Source organism: Cervus canadensis, chromosome 8, assembly GCF_019320065.1.
Source record: "Cervus canadensis isolate Bull #8, Minnesota chromosome 8, ASM1932006v1, whole genome shotgun sequence".
Taxonomy (NCBI): domain Eukaryota; kingdom Metazoa; phylum Chordata; class Mammalia; order Artiodactyla; family Cervidae; genus Cervus; species Cervus canadensis.
Window position 1 is genome coordinate 37,225,036 of NC_057393.1, and position 18,518 is coordinate 37,243,553.

An 18,518-nucleotide genomic window follows, 5' to 3' on the forward strand; every position below is an offset into this window, starting at 1 on the left:
AAGCCCAAGGATAAATTTAATGCTCATATTATTTCATTCTAGGTTACTGATTTAACCACCCATCTACACAACAAATATTATATACAGTTTTAAACAATTCACAGATCCTCTGAGGCTCACATGTGGATCCTCCTAATAAGTCATAAGTCTTGAGTTAAAAAGCTTTGTTATAAATGGTTTACAATTTCATTTTATGTTTTTACTGTTTCAACTAAAATCTTTTCTGAGTAAAACACACACATATACATTAAAGTTGGATGAGGTGCACAGATTAACCATCTATACTGAGGAGCCACAACTACAATATTGGCCACAATTACCCTTTCCAGTCTTGTAACAGGCTGTTAATGATTCCCTTTAATACTGTCTTCTGAATGTCTTGAGGCTGTAGGCAAAAGAAAATCATGAAATAATTAGGATTAGATATTTAGGTGACTTTTATATGTTACTTATATTTGCAGATCTGTTTCAGTGGTTAAAACTGGACTTGATGACTGACTACTGCCACTTATGGTGGTCTCAATTTCACTTCTGAAAGATTACAGTGAAAATGCTCCCTGGGATGTGCACTGTACAACCTGAACAAACAGACGAGGTGGCTGTTTGATGATTACCATCAGTTTTATGTGACAGTGAAAAACAGAAAAATAATTTCACTGTCTCTGGATTGACAGGGTTAAATCATGAACACAAACTGAAGAATAGCATGTTTAACAATATAAAATGATGGCATACATTTTGTACATATTTATATGTTATAATTAGCAGTTAAGTCCACAGTTCATTATAAAGTACAACCAAGTTATGTTAAAAAAACAAGATAAAAATTTTTTCTTATAGAATTTGAAAAACCTTTTAATTAGAAAAATATAAGAATTAAAAAATAATCTAACTTTCTGAGAATTTCAACTAAATTTACCAAAAAAGTTTCTTATGTAATTATGTTACAAGGTGAGTTTTACAACATTTGTGTGACTGACTTCAAAGTACAGTATTAGACTAAAATAACTGTATGATCTGCATGTGTTCATAAATGATACTTACAGTATTAAGTAAGGCATCATATACAGCATTCACAAATTTAGCATTAATCCCAGAGTCTTCAATAGTATTAAACGAGGCAGAGGCATCTTTCTGAAAATTCAATTAAAGAACTAAGTGTATATAACATTTTAAGAACTATTCTAAGTAATATCTGAATCATAACTATTCCTTCATAATTTATAATAGTCTTAGTATGATGATATAAAAGAACTGTTACGGCTAAATTGCTAAAAAGGAAAATAAATACATAAGGATTATTTTAATAATTTCTTTTTTAAAAACTGAAAGAATGGAGTCAAACATTGTTATTCGCTAAGTCATGTTTGACTCTTTGTGATCCCACGGACTGTAGCACGCCAGGCTTCCCTGTTCTCAGCTCTCTCCTGGAGTTTGCTCAAATTCATGTCCATAGAATCAGTGAGGTTATCTAACCATCTCAAGTATTACATTAGTACAAATAAAAACAATTTTTAAGATATCACTTAAGTAATTATTGTGATATCTATAATTTCAGAATTAATACATATTTATATTTGCTTAAGTAGCTGCTTAAGCCAATATTGTCTAGAAAAAGAGGTAAATTCAGTGTCTTTTTGGGGGGAAAATTTAAAAAGTGAAAAATGTGCTTTACGTGTTATTACCTTAAATGCAGCACTTAGTTCTGGAAAAGAATCAAATGTTGTAAGATAAAAATCATATACTGTTTTCCAGTCTCCTGATGACTTAGCTTTTTCTACATCTTCCCTAAAATAAAAGCATTTATTAGCCACAACAGATAAAAACATTATGCAGATAATACAGCACTGATTCTTTACAGATAAATGTTACCCAACATGCAACTTGAAATAATGAAGCTGAATACAGGAATGTGTTCCAGTTAATGTAAATATGTAGTTTCTGAATTTATAAGTCTTAATTGGATTAAGATATTAATCCAGCTTCAACTTTCCCATTTATTTGCTTTTTAAAAGTTCATTTTTGGGCTTCCCTGGTGGTCCAATGGTTGCGGATCCACCTTGCAATGCTGGGGACACCAGTTAGATTCCTGGTCTGGGAGGATCCCACATGCCACAGAACAACCAAGCCCAAGCACCACAACGACTGAGCCCGTGTGCCTAGAGCCCGTGCTCGGCAACAAGGGAAGCCCCTGCAGTAAGAAGCCCATGCACCACAACTAGAGAGCGGCCCCCACTTGCTGCAATAAGAGAAAGTCCATGCACAACAACAAAGACCCAGCATTGGCAAAATACATACATAAATATTTTTTTAAAAGTTCATTTGACATGCTCCTTATAATTATCTCTTTTTTTCCTTTACAGTCAAATTTCTTGACAGATTTTGTTTACATTCTGTCCCTACTTTCTCTTTCTCATTTAGTCCTTCGAGTATCCATTTGGTTTTTATTATTGCTGCTGCTGCTGCCAAGTCGCTTCAGTCATGTCCAACTCTGTGTGGACCCCGTAGACGGCAGCCCACCAGGCCCTGCCATCCCTGGGATTCTCCAGGCTTGGTGCAAAAAGTAAATATGGTTTTGCATTGTTGAACTTTGCCCTTTGATATTGGAATACACTCTTAAATAAATGTGGTTATGTTACTATACATCATTTTAATGCACATTTCTCGCTTTATGTTTTTTTGCTAATGACTTATTACTAGCTGTTTATTTTATATTTTAGACTACAGAAATGATGTTAGACAAAAAGCTAATTTGAGCAATTTTTGTATTCGAGTTTAAAATGGGTCATAAAGCAGTGCCAACAACTCACAACATCAACACATTTGGCCCAGGAACTGCTAACGAATGTACAGTGCAGTCGTGGTTCAAGAAGTTTTGCAAAGGAAATGAGAACCTTGAAGAGAAGCAGCATAGTGGCTGGCCATTGGAAGTTAACAATGACCAACTGAGAGCCATTACTGAAGCTGCTCCTCTTATATGAGGAACATGAGAAGTTGCCGAAAAACTCAATGTTGACCATTCTAAGGTCATTCGGCATTTGAAGCAAACTGGAAAGGTGAAAAAGCTCGATAAATGGATGCCTCGTGAGCTGCCTGCAAATCAGAAAAACCAACGTTTTGAAGTGTCATCTTCTCTTATTCTATGCAACCAACCATTTCTCAACTGGATTGTGACCTGTGATGAAAAGTGGACATTATACGACAACTGGCAATGACCAGCTCAATGGCTGGACAGAGAAGAAGCTCCAAAGCACTTCCCAAAGCCAAACCTGCACCAGAAAAAGATCATAGTCACTGTTTGGTGGTCTGCTGCCTGTCTGAACCACTACAGCTTTTGGAATCCCAGCGAAACCATTACATCTGAGAAGTATGCTCAGCAAATTGATGAGATGCACTGGAAACTGCAACGTCTGCAGCTGGTACTGGTCAACAGAAGGGATCCAATTCTCCAGGACAACACCTGACCACACATCACACAACCAATGTTTCAAAAGTTGAACAAATTAGGTCATAAAGTTTTGCCTCATCTGCCATATTCACCTGACCTCTTGCCAACTGACTACCACTTCTTCAAGCATCTTGACAACTTTCTGCAGGGAAAACACCTCCACAACCAGCAAGAGGGAGAAAATGCTTTCCAAGAGTTCGTTGAATTCTGAAGCATGGACTTTTATGCTACGGAATGAATGAGCTTATTTCCTGTTGGCAAAAATGTGTCAACTGTAATAGTTCCTATTTTGATTAATAAAGACGTGTTTGAGCCTAGTTATAATGATTTAAAATTCATGGCCGGAACCAACATTACTTTTGTACCAACTTAATAGCAGCAAGGTAGCTTTTATGGGCTGTGTGTCACTTAGTAAATGAAATCTTATTTTTTAAAAAGGACACATTCCTTCATCTCTGCTTGCTTATTTTGACTCATTTTCTCTTATTTAGTGTTTTTTTTGTTGCAACATTATCTATCCCTTACCTGTTAATTATATATCTGTTCTCACCTTCAACTTGAGACATCTAGTCTTTGGTGCCTTCACTTTTATAATACCATATGAGCCATAAGTTCAATTAATTTCCCACACAAAAATATTAAATTATGTGAAGTGCCGACATGCAGTTGACTATATGTCTACATGTAACAATGAGCCAAAACTTACAGAAAGTCTTTCATAGTTTTGGGCTGAACTGGAAGGATGGGTTCTGGAAGAACTGGGGCTTTCATTTCAGATGATAATGGATCTGTGGAGATGCGCTGTTTTTGTCTGACATCAAGGGAAATTGGTGGTAGGTCTCTCACTGTGAAGGATAAAGTATTCAATGTAACTAATCATAAACTTTTCCAAATTATAAAAATGCCACGCTAAGTCAACATGAACAGAAAAGGAATAGGTTATTTTGTATTGCATTCACTTTGGGATCATATAATAGAAAAACCTACCACACTGAAGGGCACTTGTTGGGATAGTCTGTTGTCACCCTACCCAATTTCACCCACAATAGAAAAATTATATGACATTAAAAAATTATTTACAGATATAATATGGGGCTTCCCAGGTGGCTCAGTGGTAAAGAATCTGCCTGCTAAGCAGGAGATGCAAGTTCAGTCCCTGCACCTCCAGAGGGCTGGGAAGATCCTTTGGAGAAGGAAATGACAACCCACTCCAGCATTCTTTCCTGGAAAATCCCATGGACAGAGGAGCCTGGTGGGCTACAGTCCATGGGGTCACACAGAGTCAGACACAACTTAGGGACTGAACAACAAAAACAGATATAATACAGAATTTTTCTTTTGATGCCTCCCTTCCTATAAATTATGTCTTTTAGAGATTATTTCAGTGAGATTAGATGTTTTTAGTGATTATTAGCTTTCTGAATATAGTTGCTCCTTGAATGGTGCAGAACTTGGGCACCGATCCCTCACATAATTTTACAGTTGGCCTCCTGCACCCTTGGTTCAGCATCTGCAGATTCAACCAAACACAGATGCTGTAGTAGTACAGTACTTCTATACTGAAATTTATTGGAAAAAAAAAAATCAGCCTATAAGTGGACCCACACAGTTCAAAGCCATGTTGTTCAAGGGTCAATTGTATATGCAGATCACTTATTTATATCCTCTGCAATTCTCTGTTGGAGTTTTAGCACTTTGTTATCAATTTGCATGAACAGTTTATGTATTTTTCTTTTTCCCCAAATATCCACTGGTTCACTGACTGGCCTTTTTGTTGCATTTCATAACCTTATAACGGCAAAATAAAACAAGCACCAAAATATCTCATAAAACAAATGTATGGCTTAAAGAATTACTGCAAGGCAAACACCTGTGAAACACTAACCAGTCAAGAAACAGAGTGCTACCAGCCCCTCCCTGCTCTGTCTATTCCAATGTTAGTTAATTTCTTTCAATTTCTTTATAACTCTTCCCTCATTTCTTTTTTAAATGTTAAATATTTTCTCATTTTTTAGGTCTCATAAAGTGCTTTTACACTTGTTTGCTTTTATGTTCCTTCCAGCTTATTTCTAAAATTAAATTCTAATTATTTCCTTTATTGTCACTTCAGTTTTCATTTTTTGCAATTCTAATTTATAGCATTCTTTCAGGTGTCATATGATTTTCTTAATGAATTTTAGCTCATTTTGAAGTAGAATTTTATCTTTTTTTGTGGGCATGTTTCGGATGTGCTCTCATTGTTCAAGTGGCTGTTATTCTGCTTTTTTATTACAATAAAATTTTTAAATTAAAAATTATAGAATTTTGTAGCCAATTTGATTTGAAATTATTTTCCCCAAATTTTTAGAAGGAGGTGTAGCTCTCCTTTTTTTGTTTTTATGTAGAACTCAAATATATGGTAGTTTGCTTTCTGGGATTCCAGGCCCTGTTTCCCTGCTCCACTTTTATTCCGGTTTTCTCTCTCTGTCCTTAATCGCTATTGTCCCAGAGCTGCTCAAATTTGATTCTAATCTCAGGATGCCCTCCACACGCACCCCAGTCTGGAAGGAAGTACTAGTTGGGAGAATTCACAGGGGTTACCTGCTCCCTTCAGGTCTCACATGGGCCATCTGCATGCACCTGCTCTTGGCAAAAACCCCTCCCAATTTCAGTTTCTGTTCTCTAATTGGCCTCCTGAGCTTTCCAATGAATAGCCATTCCCTTCTTCAGGGGATCTTCCCCACCTGGGGATCAAACCCCTGTCTCCCGCATTGAAGACAGATTCTTTACCATCTCAGTCACCAGGAAAGCCCTTCTCCAATGAATACCTGCTGCTTATTCGGAAGCTCTTTTGGTCTCAAGTCCGTCAAATGGTCCCGATGCTTCCTTCTGTTTACATCACGCTTACATCTTCTGATTCTGGTCATTTGTCCTGCTATCTTTTGGGGTGTACAGGGACATTTTATAAGCTGATTCTGTAGTAAATGATGTCCAAGATGTTTAATTTTGCTATAGAGGTGGTATGTGTGTTTTACTAGGGATTCAGGGAGATTAAAAAACAATGCTACTTCTGCTGTTACCTTCTTTTAAATCTGTTTGCTTTTGATTTTATTTCTGAAAACAGAAAAGTAATTTTTCTTATTTTATTCATTTTTAATTGGAGGATAATTGCTTTACAATATTGTGCTGGTTTCTGCCATACATCAACATGAAACAGCCACAGGTATACATGTGTCCCCTCACTCTTAAACCTTCCTCCCGCCTCCCACCTCATCCCACCCCTCTAGGTTGTCACAGAGCATCAGGTTTGAGCTCCCTGTGTCATATAGCAAATTCCCACTGGCTATCTGTTTTACATACAGCAGAGTATATTTTTCAATGCTACTCAATTCAATACACCTTCTCCTTCCCCAACTGTGCCCACAAATCTCGGAAACTGAAAAGTATTTAAATAATACTTCTATTACTTAACTTATCAACATATTCCTTTAGTAATTTTTTTTTAGTAATTTTTTATGATTAGTAATCCAAGCCTTCCCTCCCTACAGACCTACAGAGCAGATGACCATGTATCTCTTCTAATCTGTGCTTCTTTTCCCACTGCAGTACATGTGAAGGATGTACTTACCACATTGCCTAGCAAATAATAAATGCTCAATAAATTTTATCATTTCTAGAATTTATGAGGTAATACAATATAAAATGTATTTTTTTCCTAAATGGCCCATTTCAGAATACCATGTATAAAAGTATGTCACTGCACACTGTTTTTTGATACATTTATCATATGTTAAGTTCTTCTATATTCTGGAGCCTATTACTGGGATTAATGCATATGATTCTACTGACCTGTTAATTTTTGTATGAAATAATTTCAGTTACTATAGCTTAATATCTATCAATACCTGGTAAGGCAATAGGCTTGGTCAGAGATAGCTGGTGGCTTGGGCATGAGTGGTAGTAGTAAACTGATGAGAAATTGTTGGATTTGTGACATATTCTGAATACAGAATGATAGGAAGATGTGTTAGCAGACAGGTAGGAATGCCAAGATTTGTTAAAAGAAAAATGAGCCAAAGATGACTTTGATAATTTAGCTTGACCATTAACTGGGACCATTTACTGAAATGGAGAACACTAGACCACTCAGTTCAGTTCAGTCACTCAGTCGTGTCTGACTCTTTGCAACCCCATGAACCACAGCACGCCAGGCCTCCCTGTCCATCACCAACTCCTGGAGTCGACCCAAACCCATGTCCATTGAGTCGGTGATGCCACCCAACCACCTCATTTTCTGCCGTCCCCTTCTCCTCCTGCCCTCAATCTTTCCCAGCATCAGAGTCTTTTCAAATGAATTAGCTCTTCGCATCAGGTGGCCAAAGTATCAGCTTCAAAATCAGTCCTACCAATGAACACCCAGGACTGATTTCCTTTAGGATGGACTGGTTGGATCTCCTTGCAGTCCAAGGGACTCTCAAGAGTCTTCTTCAACACCACAGTTCAAAAGCATCAATTCTTGGGCACTCAGCTTTCTTCGTAGTCCAACTCTCACATCCACACATGACCACTGGAAAAACCATAGCCTTGACTAGACGGACCTTTGTTGACAAAGTAATTCTCTGCTTTTTAATATGCTGTCTAGGTTGGTCATAACTTTCCTTCCAAGGAGTAAGCGTCTTTTAATTTCATGGCTGCAGTCACCATCTGCAGTGATTTTGGAGCCCAGAAAAATAAAGTCAGCCACTGTTTCCACTGTTTCCCCATCTATTTGCCATGAAGTGATGGGACCGGATGCCAGACCACTAGAGGAAGTTTTGTTTTTTTTTCAGGAGTTGGGGTCGGTGGGAGTCAGAAAGTTTTCTTTTGGCCACATTAAAGGTAAGATGCTTATGAGACATCCAAATGCAGATGTTGAGTAGATATGACTCTTGAGTGCAGGGGAGCTGTGAAGGTTTATAGCTCATAGTAAAAATGCTCAATTAACGAGATCCCTAAGGAAAGGGTAAACAGAGAAGAAGCCTGAGAATTGATCTCTGGGGACTGTGTCCTGGAGCAGTCCAGCACTGGAAGCCAATTAATTCTCTTTTATTTCACAGTGAAAATACTGAAGGCTTGACTTTTATTTTGAATGTAGCTCTAGTCTTCTAATTTATGATGTAGTACTTTCATGTTAAATAGTTGCTATTTTCTAAACCTGTAAGTTCAGTCTTAAATTTTTTTAATACAGAAATTAAGGAAGCTATTAAAATTTTTTTCAGCCAGTATGCTTAAATTTATATTATTAATTCTAGTTTTATGCCATTGCAGTTAAGGAATATAAACTTAACAATTTCTTATATAAATAATTTATTGAAAATAACTTTTGTCTATTTATTATAAAATTTTATTAAAGACTCAGGATTAGAAAGGAAGAAAAAACACCATCATTTTCAAATGATTTAATTATAAACACAGACAAATCCAAAACAATCTCCAAACATCACCAATAATCCAAAATAGAATAACTAAGAGTTTAGCAAGGTGCACGGATTTTTAAAAAACCAATATATAACAGTCAACTGCATTTATAAACACCAGAAACAAACTACAAAATACTGTTTTTAAAATTTGTAAAACCATTAAAAAATAATGATAAATAAATTGTAAAATCTCCATAGAGAAAATACTAAAAGTTTGTTTACAGATCGAAAAAAAGATCTAAATAAATAGAAAGCAATACCATATTTGTGGCTGATGATCATAAAGAAGACAATTTTTCCTAACTGGTTATTAGGTTCGAAACAGTTCAGTAAAATCCCAGGCTTCCCTGGTGATTCAGACATAAAGAATCCACCTGCCAGGGAGGAAGACATAGGTTCAATCCCTGGTCCAGGAATATCCCATTTGCCATGGAGCAATAGACTGGGCACCACAACTATTGAGCCTGTGCTTTAGAGCCAGGGAACTATAACTACTGAAGGCCACGTGCCCTAGAGCCTGTGCTCCGAAACAAGGGAAGCCACCACAACGAGAAGCAGCTCATGAACCGGAACTAGAGAGTAGCCCCCGCTCACTGTAACTAGAGAAAGCCTGCACAGCATCGAAAACTCGGCACAGCCATAAATAAATAAATAAAATTATTTTTTTTAAATTCCCATCAATATTTTGGATTTGGTGAACTTATTCTAAAAGTCATATGGAAGGCCAAATACACAAGAATAGCTACAGCATTTCTAAAGAAACAAGAGTAAGAAAAGGGGACCCTGCTCTACCCTCAAAAATTTTTTGAGGTTATAGTAACCAAGACAGTGTTTTACTAACATAGGATTAGATAAATTAACCAATGGAATAGAGAACCCAGAATCACATCCATCCATACATAAAAGTTCAATATATGAAATATTTGGCAGATCATTGGAAGAAACAAAGAATTTGAAAATATGGTTAACCACATGGGGAAAATATGAAGTTGAATCCCTATCACATACTTTATAAATTAGGAATAGGAGAATCCTTCTGCTTTGGGGACAAAGAGGTTTCTTTTTTTATAGTTGTAACCAAAAAGTGCAACTATAAGCAAATTGATACTTTTGACTATGTTAAAATTAAAAACTTATGATCACCAAAGATATCTGAATTTTAAAAATGTAAGTTACAAGTTGGAGGGAAAATCTGAAAAACATACAACAAAAGATGAGCACTTAGAGATATTTCCTAAAAATCACTGAGAAAAAGAGAAATAATCCAAACAGAAAGTCTTTTGTATTTTTTGCTTATCATGTTCTTTCTTGAGTTCAATGTTGCTTCTTTCATTGTTTCCCTTCTGTTCAGGCAACCTCTTGATACATTCTTTTTGGCCATCTACTGGCAACAAATTCTGTTTGTTTTCCTTCATCTGGGAATGTCCTGATATCCTCTCCACCCCTGACAATAGCATTCTGGGTATAGGATATACGATTCTGGGTCTGGCAGTTCTCTCAGTCACTTCCTTCTGGCCTCCATGGTTACTGATAAGAAGCTGTTACTTGAAAGATTTCCCCCATCAGTAAAGGTATCATGTTTCTATGGCTACCTTTCAATATTTTGTTGCTGTTGTCTCTAGTTTTTAGAAGTCTAATTATGCTAGGACTTGATGAGGATCTCTTTGGGCTTACCCTGTATGGGATTTGCTTAGCTTCTTGAACCTAGAGGTTCATGTCTCTTGCCAAGTGTGGGAAGTTTTCAACTATTTTTTGAGTACTTTTTCAGCCTACCCTCTTCTTCCTCTCCTTCTAAGACTCCAATGACAAGAATGTACTATCTTTTATTACAGTCCCACAGGCCTCTGAGACGATTCATTTTTCTCTATCCAATCTATTTTCTCTTTATTATTCAGATTGGGTAATCTCCACTGTTCTATATTCCAGCTTATTAATTCCTGTCCCTTCCATTCTGCTGCTAAGTCCATCTACTAAACATTTTACTTTGGTTACAATATTTTGTCAAGCATTAATACTTACAAACCAATAGACTAATATTCTGTAGATTCTAAATTCTACAATAACGAAATGTAATTCCATTACTGTAATGTAATCAGAATATATTTCAACTAAGAGAACACAATCATCACGGCAGTAACATAGCTATGAGGTTCTTTCTTCCTTCCTTATTCACTCTCCCAATCAAGCATTATCTTTGGATCTCTCACTGACTTCAAATTTAAAGTATCTTTTAAAACAAACTTTTCACATTAGAAGACAGCACAGAACTGCTTATTTCTTACACTCAAGAGCAATAATTTTTGAACCTTACTGTACCTCAGAATCACCTGAAGACCCTGTTGAACTAAAACAAAAATTACTGGGCCCCCTCAAAGTTTGTGATTCAGTAGGTCTGGGGTAGGGCCCAAGAATCTGCATTTCTAACATGCAAGTCAGAGGATCACATTGAGGAACACAGTTCAGTGATTTAGAGAGAACAAAGACAGTGATAATATACTGAATAAAACAGATTATTAACCTTCTTTAATTCAATTCTATAATTTAGTTTTATAGCCTTTATTAAATATAGAAATATCTAATTTCTAGCAATTTGTACTTTAAGCACAAATCAGACAGAAGTTCATCAGTTAGTAAAATTAGATAGCTCTGCAAATGATTTGTTATGTGTTATGTGTGGCAACTGTTATTAAAGGGAAAGAAAGCTGCGGAAAAGAACCTCTCTCCAACACCAGTCTTCTTTTATTATTACTTTTTGAGGCTCCTCTACAGTTTCTCTTCCTCTTCACCAGGCTTACCCTTTCCTATCCCTTCCCACACACCTTTCTCAACCTGGCTATAAACACCCACTATTAGATACAAACAGGCTCATTCACATATAAATTAACTTATTCACTCACAGAGCATATATACACATTTTGATACCCACTCATTTTTATTAATATCACGCTGAGGTGGAAGAGAGAAATTTTAGTTAGTAAGAGAACTGGATTTTGGCAAAGATTGAGAGTGGGGAGATTCTTACATAAGAGAAATCGTAATGCCAAAGCCAAGAGGATTAGAGGATGAGGTTAGAACCAGAGGCCCAGATGGAATTTATTTTTAGTTTGGAAGGTAACTTGGGCTGAAGAGTAGTGCAGAATGCTAACGTACTATGTAAATGGGACTTGAGTCACAAAGAAAGGCAGAGTCCTTTGCTCACATTAGTGAATGAAAGCCAAACTACAGGATGTGACATTCAGTTATTAAGAAAGGAAGAATAACAGCTCACAGCTGCTCTCATGTCCCTGAATATCAAGGCATTGTTTCCAGAGACAGGCTTTCAGCCTGTTCTCGCAGATGGTTATTAAAACCTAATTCAAAAGAGAAAACCAATAACGGTGGTGATGAAGGATTAATTAAATCTCAAACTGATATTATAAATAGAACAGCAAATCTTGTTCTATCGTATACAGCTTTCTCTGCAATATAGAATATCATAATACACAGAAAAAGTCACAATATACACTTATCAGTGAACCTGTCATTTAGATTTCATTCAGCCAATACTTGGGAACACTCTGTGCTAAACTGATAAGCAGTAATCATTTTCCCTTTCTTTTAATATACTGTTGCCAATTTTAGTTGGTTGCTTAGAAACATTAAGTAAAATACTTGATGCCATGTGAGAAGAGTAAGGGTTATGGTGGGGGTTGGTAGTGTATTTTTTAAAAATGTGAGGATCATAATATAACCACATATAAGGGTGTGAGATTACTAGCTAAAATTTACCAGCTCACTGTTTTCAAGAAGCTATCATAGGCTGACTCTGGTTGGTGACCAGTAATATGTAGCTTTCCACAACCGCATCACCGAGATGATGACTGACATTGTAAACTGGCCACACAGTTAAGAGACTGAAGGTAGCTTCGAGTCAGTCAGCACAGGTAACAGGAGCAGCTCCAAAGCAACAGGAGTCTCTGTGAAGGTGAGGCACCCAACAAGAGAACTGGGTCTCCGATCCTCATCCCCCTATTGCAGGAAAGCAAATAATGATGTAAAGGTTTGCTGCTGGTAACACACTGATACAAAATGCTATACCCTAAATTATCCCAAATAATTTGTAATTAAATAAGTAATAAGTAATGGAAAAAGCACCAGTCTTGGAAACAAGAGCCTAGGTCCTGTTGCTGGCTGGGTTACTAACTTTCATAACCTTAGACAAATCATTGAAACTCCTTGGGCCTTGGCTGTGACCTTATAAAATGAAAGAGATGGCCTACGTTGATCATTTCCAGGCTCCTAAGAAGAACTTCAAGGGCCACCTCAGGGCAATGGTGCTGTGTCCACTCAGGGAAACTAAGCTTTTCTCTGCTTAATACACTGATGCTCTAAGAAAGATTGCTTTTCAAAAGGTGTTTGCTCTGAAAATGGAAAAAAAAAAAAAAAGGTTTGAAAAGCACTGGTTCAATAATTTCTAATTCCCATCTCTAAAACTTTTAAGAACAAAATGGACAGGACTTATAAACCAACAGAAAAGGTAAAAATTCTCTATTATAGAACATAATGTAGTGACCTATAAAAGAAAAATTGAAGGAGCTTGGAAATTTAACATTCATATGTCATCTAAACACCTGATTTTAGTTACAAGTTTCTGTCTTACAACAGGGTAAAGGAAAAAGTTCTGAAATAAGCCTCAAGGAGACCTGACTTTTTTTTCCCCTCTGGATATACACCTTACATTCACATGATGTGGTAGTTCTAAAATAGGTCCATAAATTCTTTGATATTCCTCCCATCAAAAGATGGAGTCTAATTCTCCCTTTGAATATAGGCCAGACTTAGGGGCTCCCTGCTGATGAAAAATGTGGCAGCAGTATGACTAGATTACAGAATAAAGCCAAACTTTCTATCACGTATAAAGACAAGTGGCAAAAATGAAGCCTAACTTTACATGGAAGTAGGAGCTAGTAAACTATGAAATGTCAAAAACAAAACTCAACAAGGATCAAACAAGATCAGTATCTTGGAAAATTAACCCTTTAAATAAAAAAAAAAAAACTCAGGTGTAGAAGATATTTTACATCTCATAATGCCCCATTTCCTCAGTCTATAGACAAGCAAATGAAGGGCCATCAGGTCTAGGTTTAATGTCTAAGGTCCCAGTGACAAGTTATTCCCTGGTAGCTCATCTGGTAAAGAATCCGCCTGCAATGCATGAAACCCTGGTTCGATTCCTGGGTCAGGAAGATCCCCTAGAGAAGAGCATGGCAATTCACTCCAGTATTCTTGCTTGGAGAATCCTCATGCACAGAGGAGTCTGGCAGGCTACGGTCCATGGCATCGCAAAGAGTCGGACATGACTGAACGGCCAAGCACAGCAATAGCAAACTCAGAGACTCAGTTCATACTTAATATCCTAATTGACAACCTGCGAGTGCTGGGCAGGTAACAAGTGAGTTACAAGTTCAAGGCTCCCTCTACCGGTTCACTACTCTGCACTGCTTCTGACTCCTTCAGTAGTGGCAAGCCGTGGAAACAGGGAGAGACCAGAGTGAATTAGTCATAACAGGTGGTGTTTACATCTTTGTCTATAGGATGACTTTTCTGAACATTTGGCAGAAAATAAAATTGAAGGCAGGAGAGAGAAAAGAACAAAGAAGGGAAAAAGAACCCACTCTGACTCAGAGTCATCAGAGCCAAATAAAAGTGACATATTCATTGGTGTTTGGAGATGTACTTTCTTACTAAGTTCAATAGTGTGTGTGTGTGTAAAACTTCAGCAGAAGCATACATAAAATGTTCTTTTTTGGATCTAGTCATAAAAACATTCAAAAGCAAAGTCGTTCAGTCGTGTCCAACTCTTTGTGACCCCATGGACTGTAGTCTACCATGCTCCTCCGTCCATGGGATTTTCCAGGCAAGAGTACTGGAGTGGGTTGCCATTTCCTTCTCCAGGGGATCTTCCCGACCCGGGGATTGAACCCGGGTCTCCCACATTGTAGGCAGATGCTTTACCATTTGAGCCACCCAGGCTGCCTGTAAAATATTCAAAAGCCCTTTTTTATACAAGGTTACCTCTGATAGAATAGATGTCTTACCCTGGACATACATTAGAGAACTGTAGCTCTGAGACAGATTACAGGATGAACTGGCCAGAAACCCAGAAAAAGTTCTTCCCACATATTTCCTCAAATTATTTGTTGAGTAAAGACTCTGAGTACCATGGACACTGGATCCTGGGGATATACAGAGATTGTAAATGCGTTTACTCCTAAACCCAACAATTCCACTTCTAAGAATATCCTATAGATAAGCCACACAGGAACAAATGACACATGTTCAGAGCCATTCATTGTGGCACTGTACACAATGCAAGAGACAAAATAAACAATTTATTGATTTCAATAGGATCTTGGTAAGTCCAATATAAAGGAATATAAAAAAAAGGGTAAGGAAGCTCTTTATGCACTGCTACGGAAAGATATCCAGGATACATTAACAACAACAAAAATAACAAGTGCTAGGTAATATGTAGGCAGTTACTTTTTAAGATAAAGTGGAAAATCAGCATGTATATTTATATTTGCTTTCATTTGCATAAAAACACAGGAAAAAATACAGAAGACAGCAGTGTGAAAGTGAGACATCTAAAACATACCTATTTTTTTAATTTCAATTTTTGAAACACATAAATGTGCTAGCCATTCAAAAAATTAACTATAATTTTAAAAAGTTAGATGAGCCCTTTCCCTCTCCCCACAAAAAAAGCTTAAAGAGTTTATAGACTGGTCAAGAGACAGATGAATCAACAATTCAATGCAGCAAGGTACTCCAAGTTCTTGACAGATAAATCGCTCCCACAGGCATGGTTAAAAAAAAGTAAGTCCAAGGTGAGTCACCCTGACCTAGAAAAGGATCTTGGAGATTTAGCCCCAAATCAATTCATTCTCCCAGGAATCCTGGAGATGGGGTCATCTGAGGCCTTGAAAGTGAAAGTGAAGCCGCTCAATCGTGTCCGACTCTTTGCAACCTCTTGGACTGTAGCCTACCAGGATCCTCCATCCAAGGGATTTTCCAGGCAAGAGTATTGGAGTGGGTTGCCATTTCCTTCATCAGGGGATCCTCCCGACCCAGGAATCGAACCCGGGATTCCTGCATTGTAGGCAGACACTTTGCCATCTGAGCCACCAGGGCAGTCCTTGGAAATGCTTTTTTTAAGGCAGAAATCCTACAGCAGCTACTGTGAGCCCTTTTCTCTCCCCAGACGCCAAGTCCTGCGCTGGGTTTCTTCTCACCGTGTGAGTGTCTGCCTCTAAAGCTGCTCGTGGAGAGGCTGTGAAAACTCTGTGGCATTTCACCTGCAAACAGCTCACAGCACCCCAGCACTCACAGACACAGCACCATCTGAGCTAAGACCACTCTCTTCTTCCCTGGGCTCTTGGGGCAGCAAGGAGATGGACACACTTCTCCAGGTAAAAACCACACAGTTCACTAGGGCCCCTCATGGCTCATCTCGAGTCAACTCAGAAAACGGACTGAGCAGGGAGAAGACCGGGGCCCCTGGGCGCCATCAGAGTTCATGTCAACTTTTCCTGAAATAACCAAGAGTGCAAAGACATTTGAAAAGGCATGGAGAGGAATTACTTCCCTTCTTTCAGAGATGGTCTGTGCTGTTTAAAGATGTCTTAAATAATCTGACAGGAGCATAATCACTGTAGAAAAGAAGGTATGAAAGAGTAAGAGAGGATGTAGTGCTCACCCTGTCCCCCATTACTTGCCATTTATATTGTTTCTCTGAAGATGTATCATCCCCGGCAGCTGTCACAGTAGGTAAAACTCCCACACTGCTCTGATCTCTAAAAGGACAGCCAACTCGAAAGGCATACCTAGTCACGTGATCCGCAGGGAAGCGAGGCATCCCTGGGCTGTTAGGTAAACCCACGCTGGGCTTTTGCAGCTTCTCTAATACCACTTGAAGATCAGACGGGGAGACAAGCTGTTAAGAGAATATACAGCATGGGTCCCCCGAGAAGGAGGAAAACTGGAATAACTGCCAAGAAGGAGGCATCTTTGAGGAAACAATCTTATTGGCAAGAGAGGCTTTGCAAAAGATCATGGAATTATAAACATGCTTACATTTGGAAGACTTGGTCTAACTTCCCACTCAATAAAAGAGTTCTTTTGCAGCAGCCCTGACATGTGAACTCCACGTCTCGCCTGAATTCAAGCGGCACCCAGACAGAACAGTTATGAGAAGTCAGCACTAGCAGTTTCAACACAGTAAAGGAAGTCTGCTAAGAGGCCTATTCCCGTAGGATGATATATTCACAAAGATATACACACTCCAAGATCAGGGTGGGGCGGACTGCAGATTCCATAAGAATGGAACAGATGAGAGGGCCAGGTGGTGGGAGCCCAGATATGTGGACCACATTCCGAATCAATACATGCACCCAGGGAGGAGGCAGGCAGGTGTGGACATCAAGCTGGCAAGCTGGGTTCAGAGGTCAAGACAGTACTGGTGTAGAAAGAATGGAATAGAGGAATCAGTGGGAAGCAAAGGCAAAGGCATTTGAACAAACAATCCAAAGAAGTTTATGGCTATGCGTTGCTTCTTTTTGACTCCCTGTCATTCTCCTTAGCAGGTAATTCAGTGTTTATAAGGTTCCTAACCTTCTGCTGTGGGCTGAACTGTGTCTGCCAAAAAGATATGGTGAAGTCCTAACCCCCGGGAGCTGTTAATGTGACTTTGTTTGGAAATAAGGTCTTCGAAGATATAATCCAATTAAGATGAGGTCATACTGGATTGCAGTAGGCCCTAATCCAGTGACTGATGCCTTTGCAAGAAGAGAGAAACCTGGGCACAGAAAGATACACAGGGGAGAAGGCCATGTGAAGACAGAGTTAGAGGTTAGAGCGATACATCTACAAGTAAACGCACATCAAGACTTGCTGACAACCAGCAGAAGGTAGGAGAGTGGCATGGGATAGTTTCTTCCTCACAACCTTCAAAATGAACCAGTGCAGCCAACACTTGGGTTTTAGACCCCTAGTCCCCAGAACCAGGACAGAATAAAGTTCTCTTGTTGTAAGCCACCACGTTTGTGGTGCTTTGTTACAGCAGCCCTAGAAGACTAACATGTTTTCCAAGAAGATGACTGAATTCAGGGCAAGAAAGAGTGAGTTTCCTACTTCCTTCTCCTACCTCCTCTCTTTTTTCAAGTCCACAGTCTGAGCAAGAAGTGCCCTTCTCTTCTTGCTGGAGCCAACCCCTGAAGCCTTCTGCCTGCCTCTTCCTCGATCCTATCCTTTTACCACTGCTCTGTTCTCTGTGCATTTTATTAGCTTATGTTAACCTCTTCCTGCATCACATCTTTTTGCTTGATCACACTATCCTGCAAGATTCTACTGTTCTTTCTTCCTTTCAGTTCAAGCTACTCTAAAGGCTGTCTACACTGCCCGCCCCTAGATCCTTACTGTTAACCTACACCTTAACTTTTTACAACCTGAATTCTCCTGCTAACTATCCTACTGAAATGGTTCTCAGAGTCACTAACAAGCACACTGACCAACAAATCTTAGCTCTGCCTCAGCACTCACTCATCTTGTGCTCTCTCAGCAGTGGCACCACTGACTAAACCCTCTTCTTTAAA

The 18,518-nt window shown here is 38.5% G+C and overlaps 1 protein-coding gene across 4 annotated transcripts in view; it reads right to left on the reverse strand.

The window, feature by feature from the left end:
• The window catches only part of HECTD2 (HECT domain E3 ubiquitin protein ligase 2), a 72,724-nt gene that overhangs the window by 29,203 nt on the left and 25,003 nt on the right, over positions 1–18,518 (reverse strand). For all 4 annotated transcript variants that reach the window (XR_006270790.1, XM_043476015.1, XM_043476017.1 and 1 more), the window contains exons 3-6: positions 4,155–4,293; positions 1,686–1,788; positions 1,045–1,134; positions 321–385 (exon numbers count right to left, since the gene is read on the reverse strand). Coding sequence is in view for 3 of the 4 variants with exons in the window: in XM_043476015.1 (XP_043331950.1) it covers positions 321–385; positions 1,045–1,134; positions 1,686–1,788; positions 4,155–4,293 (397 nt within the window). In the remaining variant the exon portion in view is untranslated. The remainder of the gene's footprint in view (positions 1–320; positions 386–1,044; positions 1,135–1,685; positions 1,789–4,154; positions 4,294–18,518) is intronic.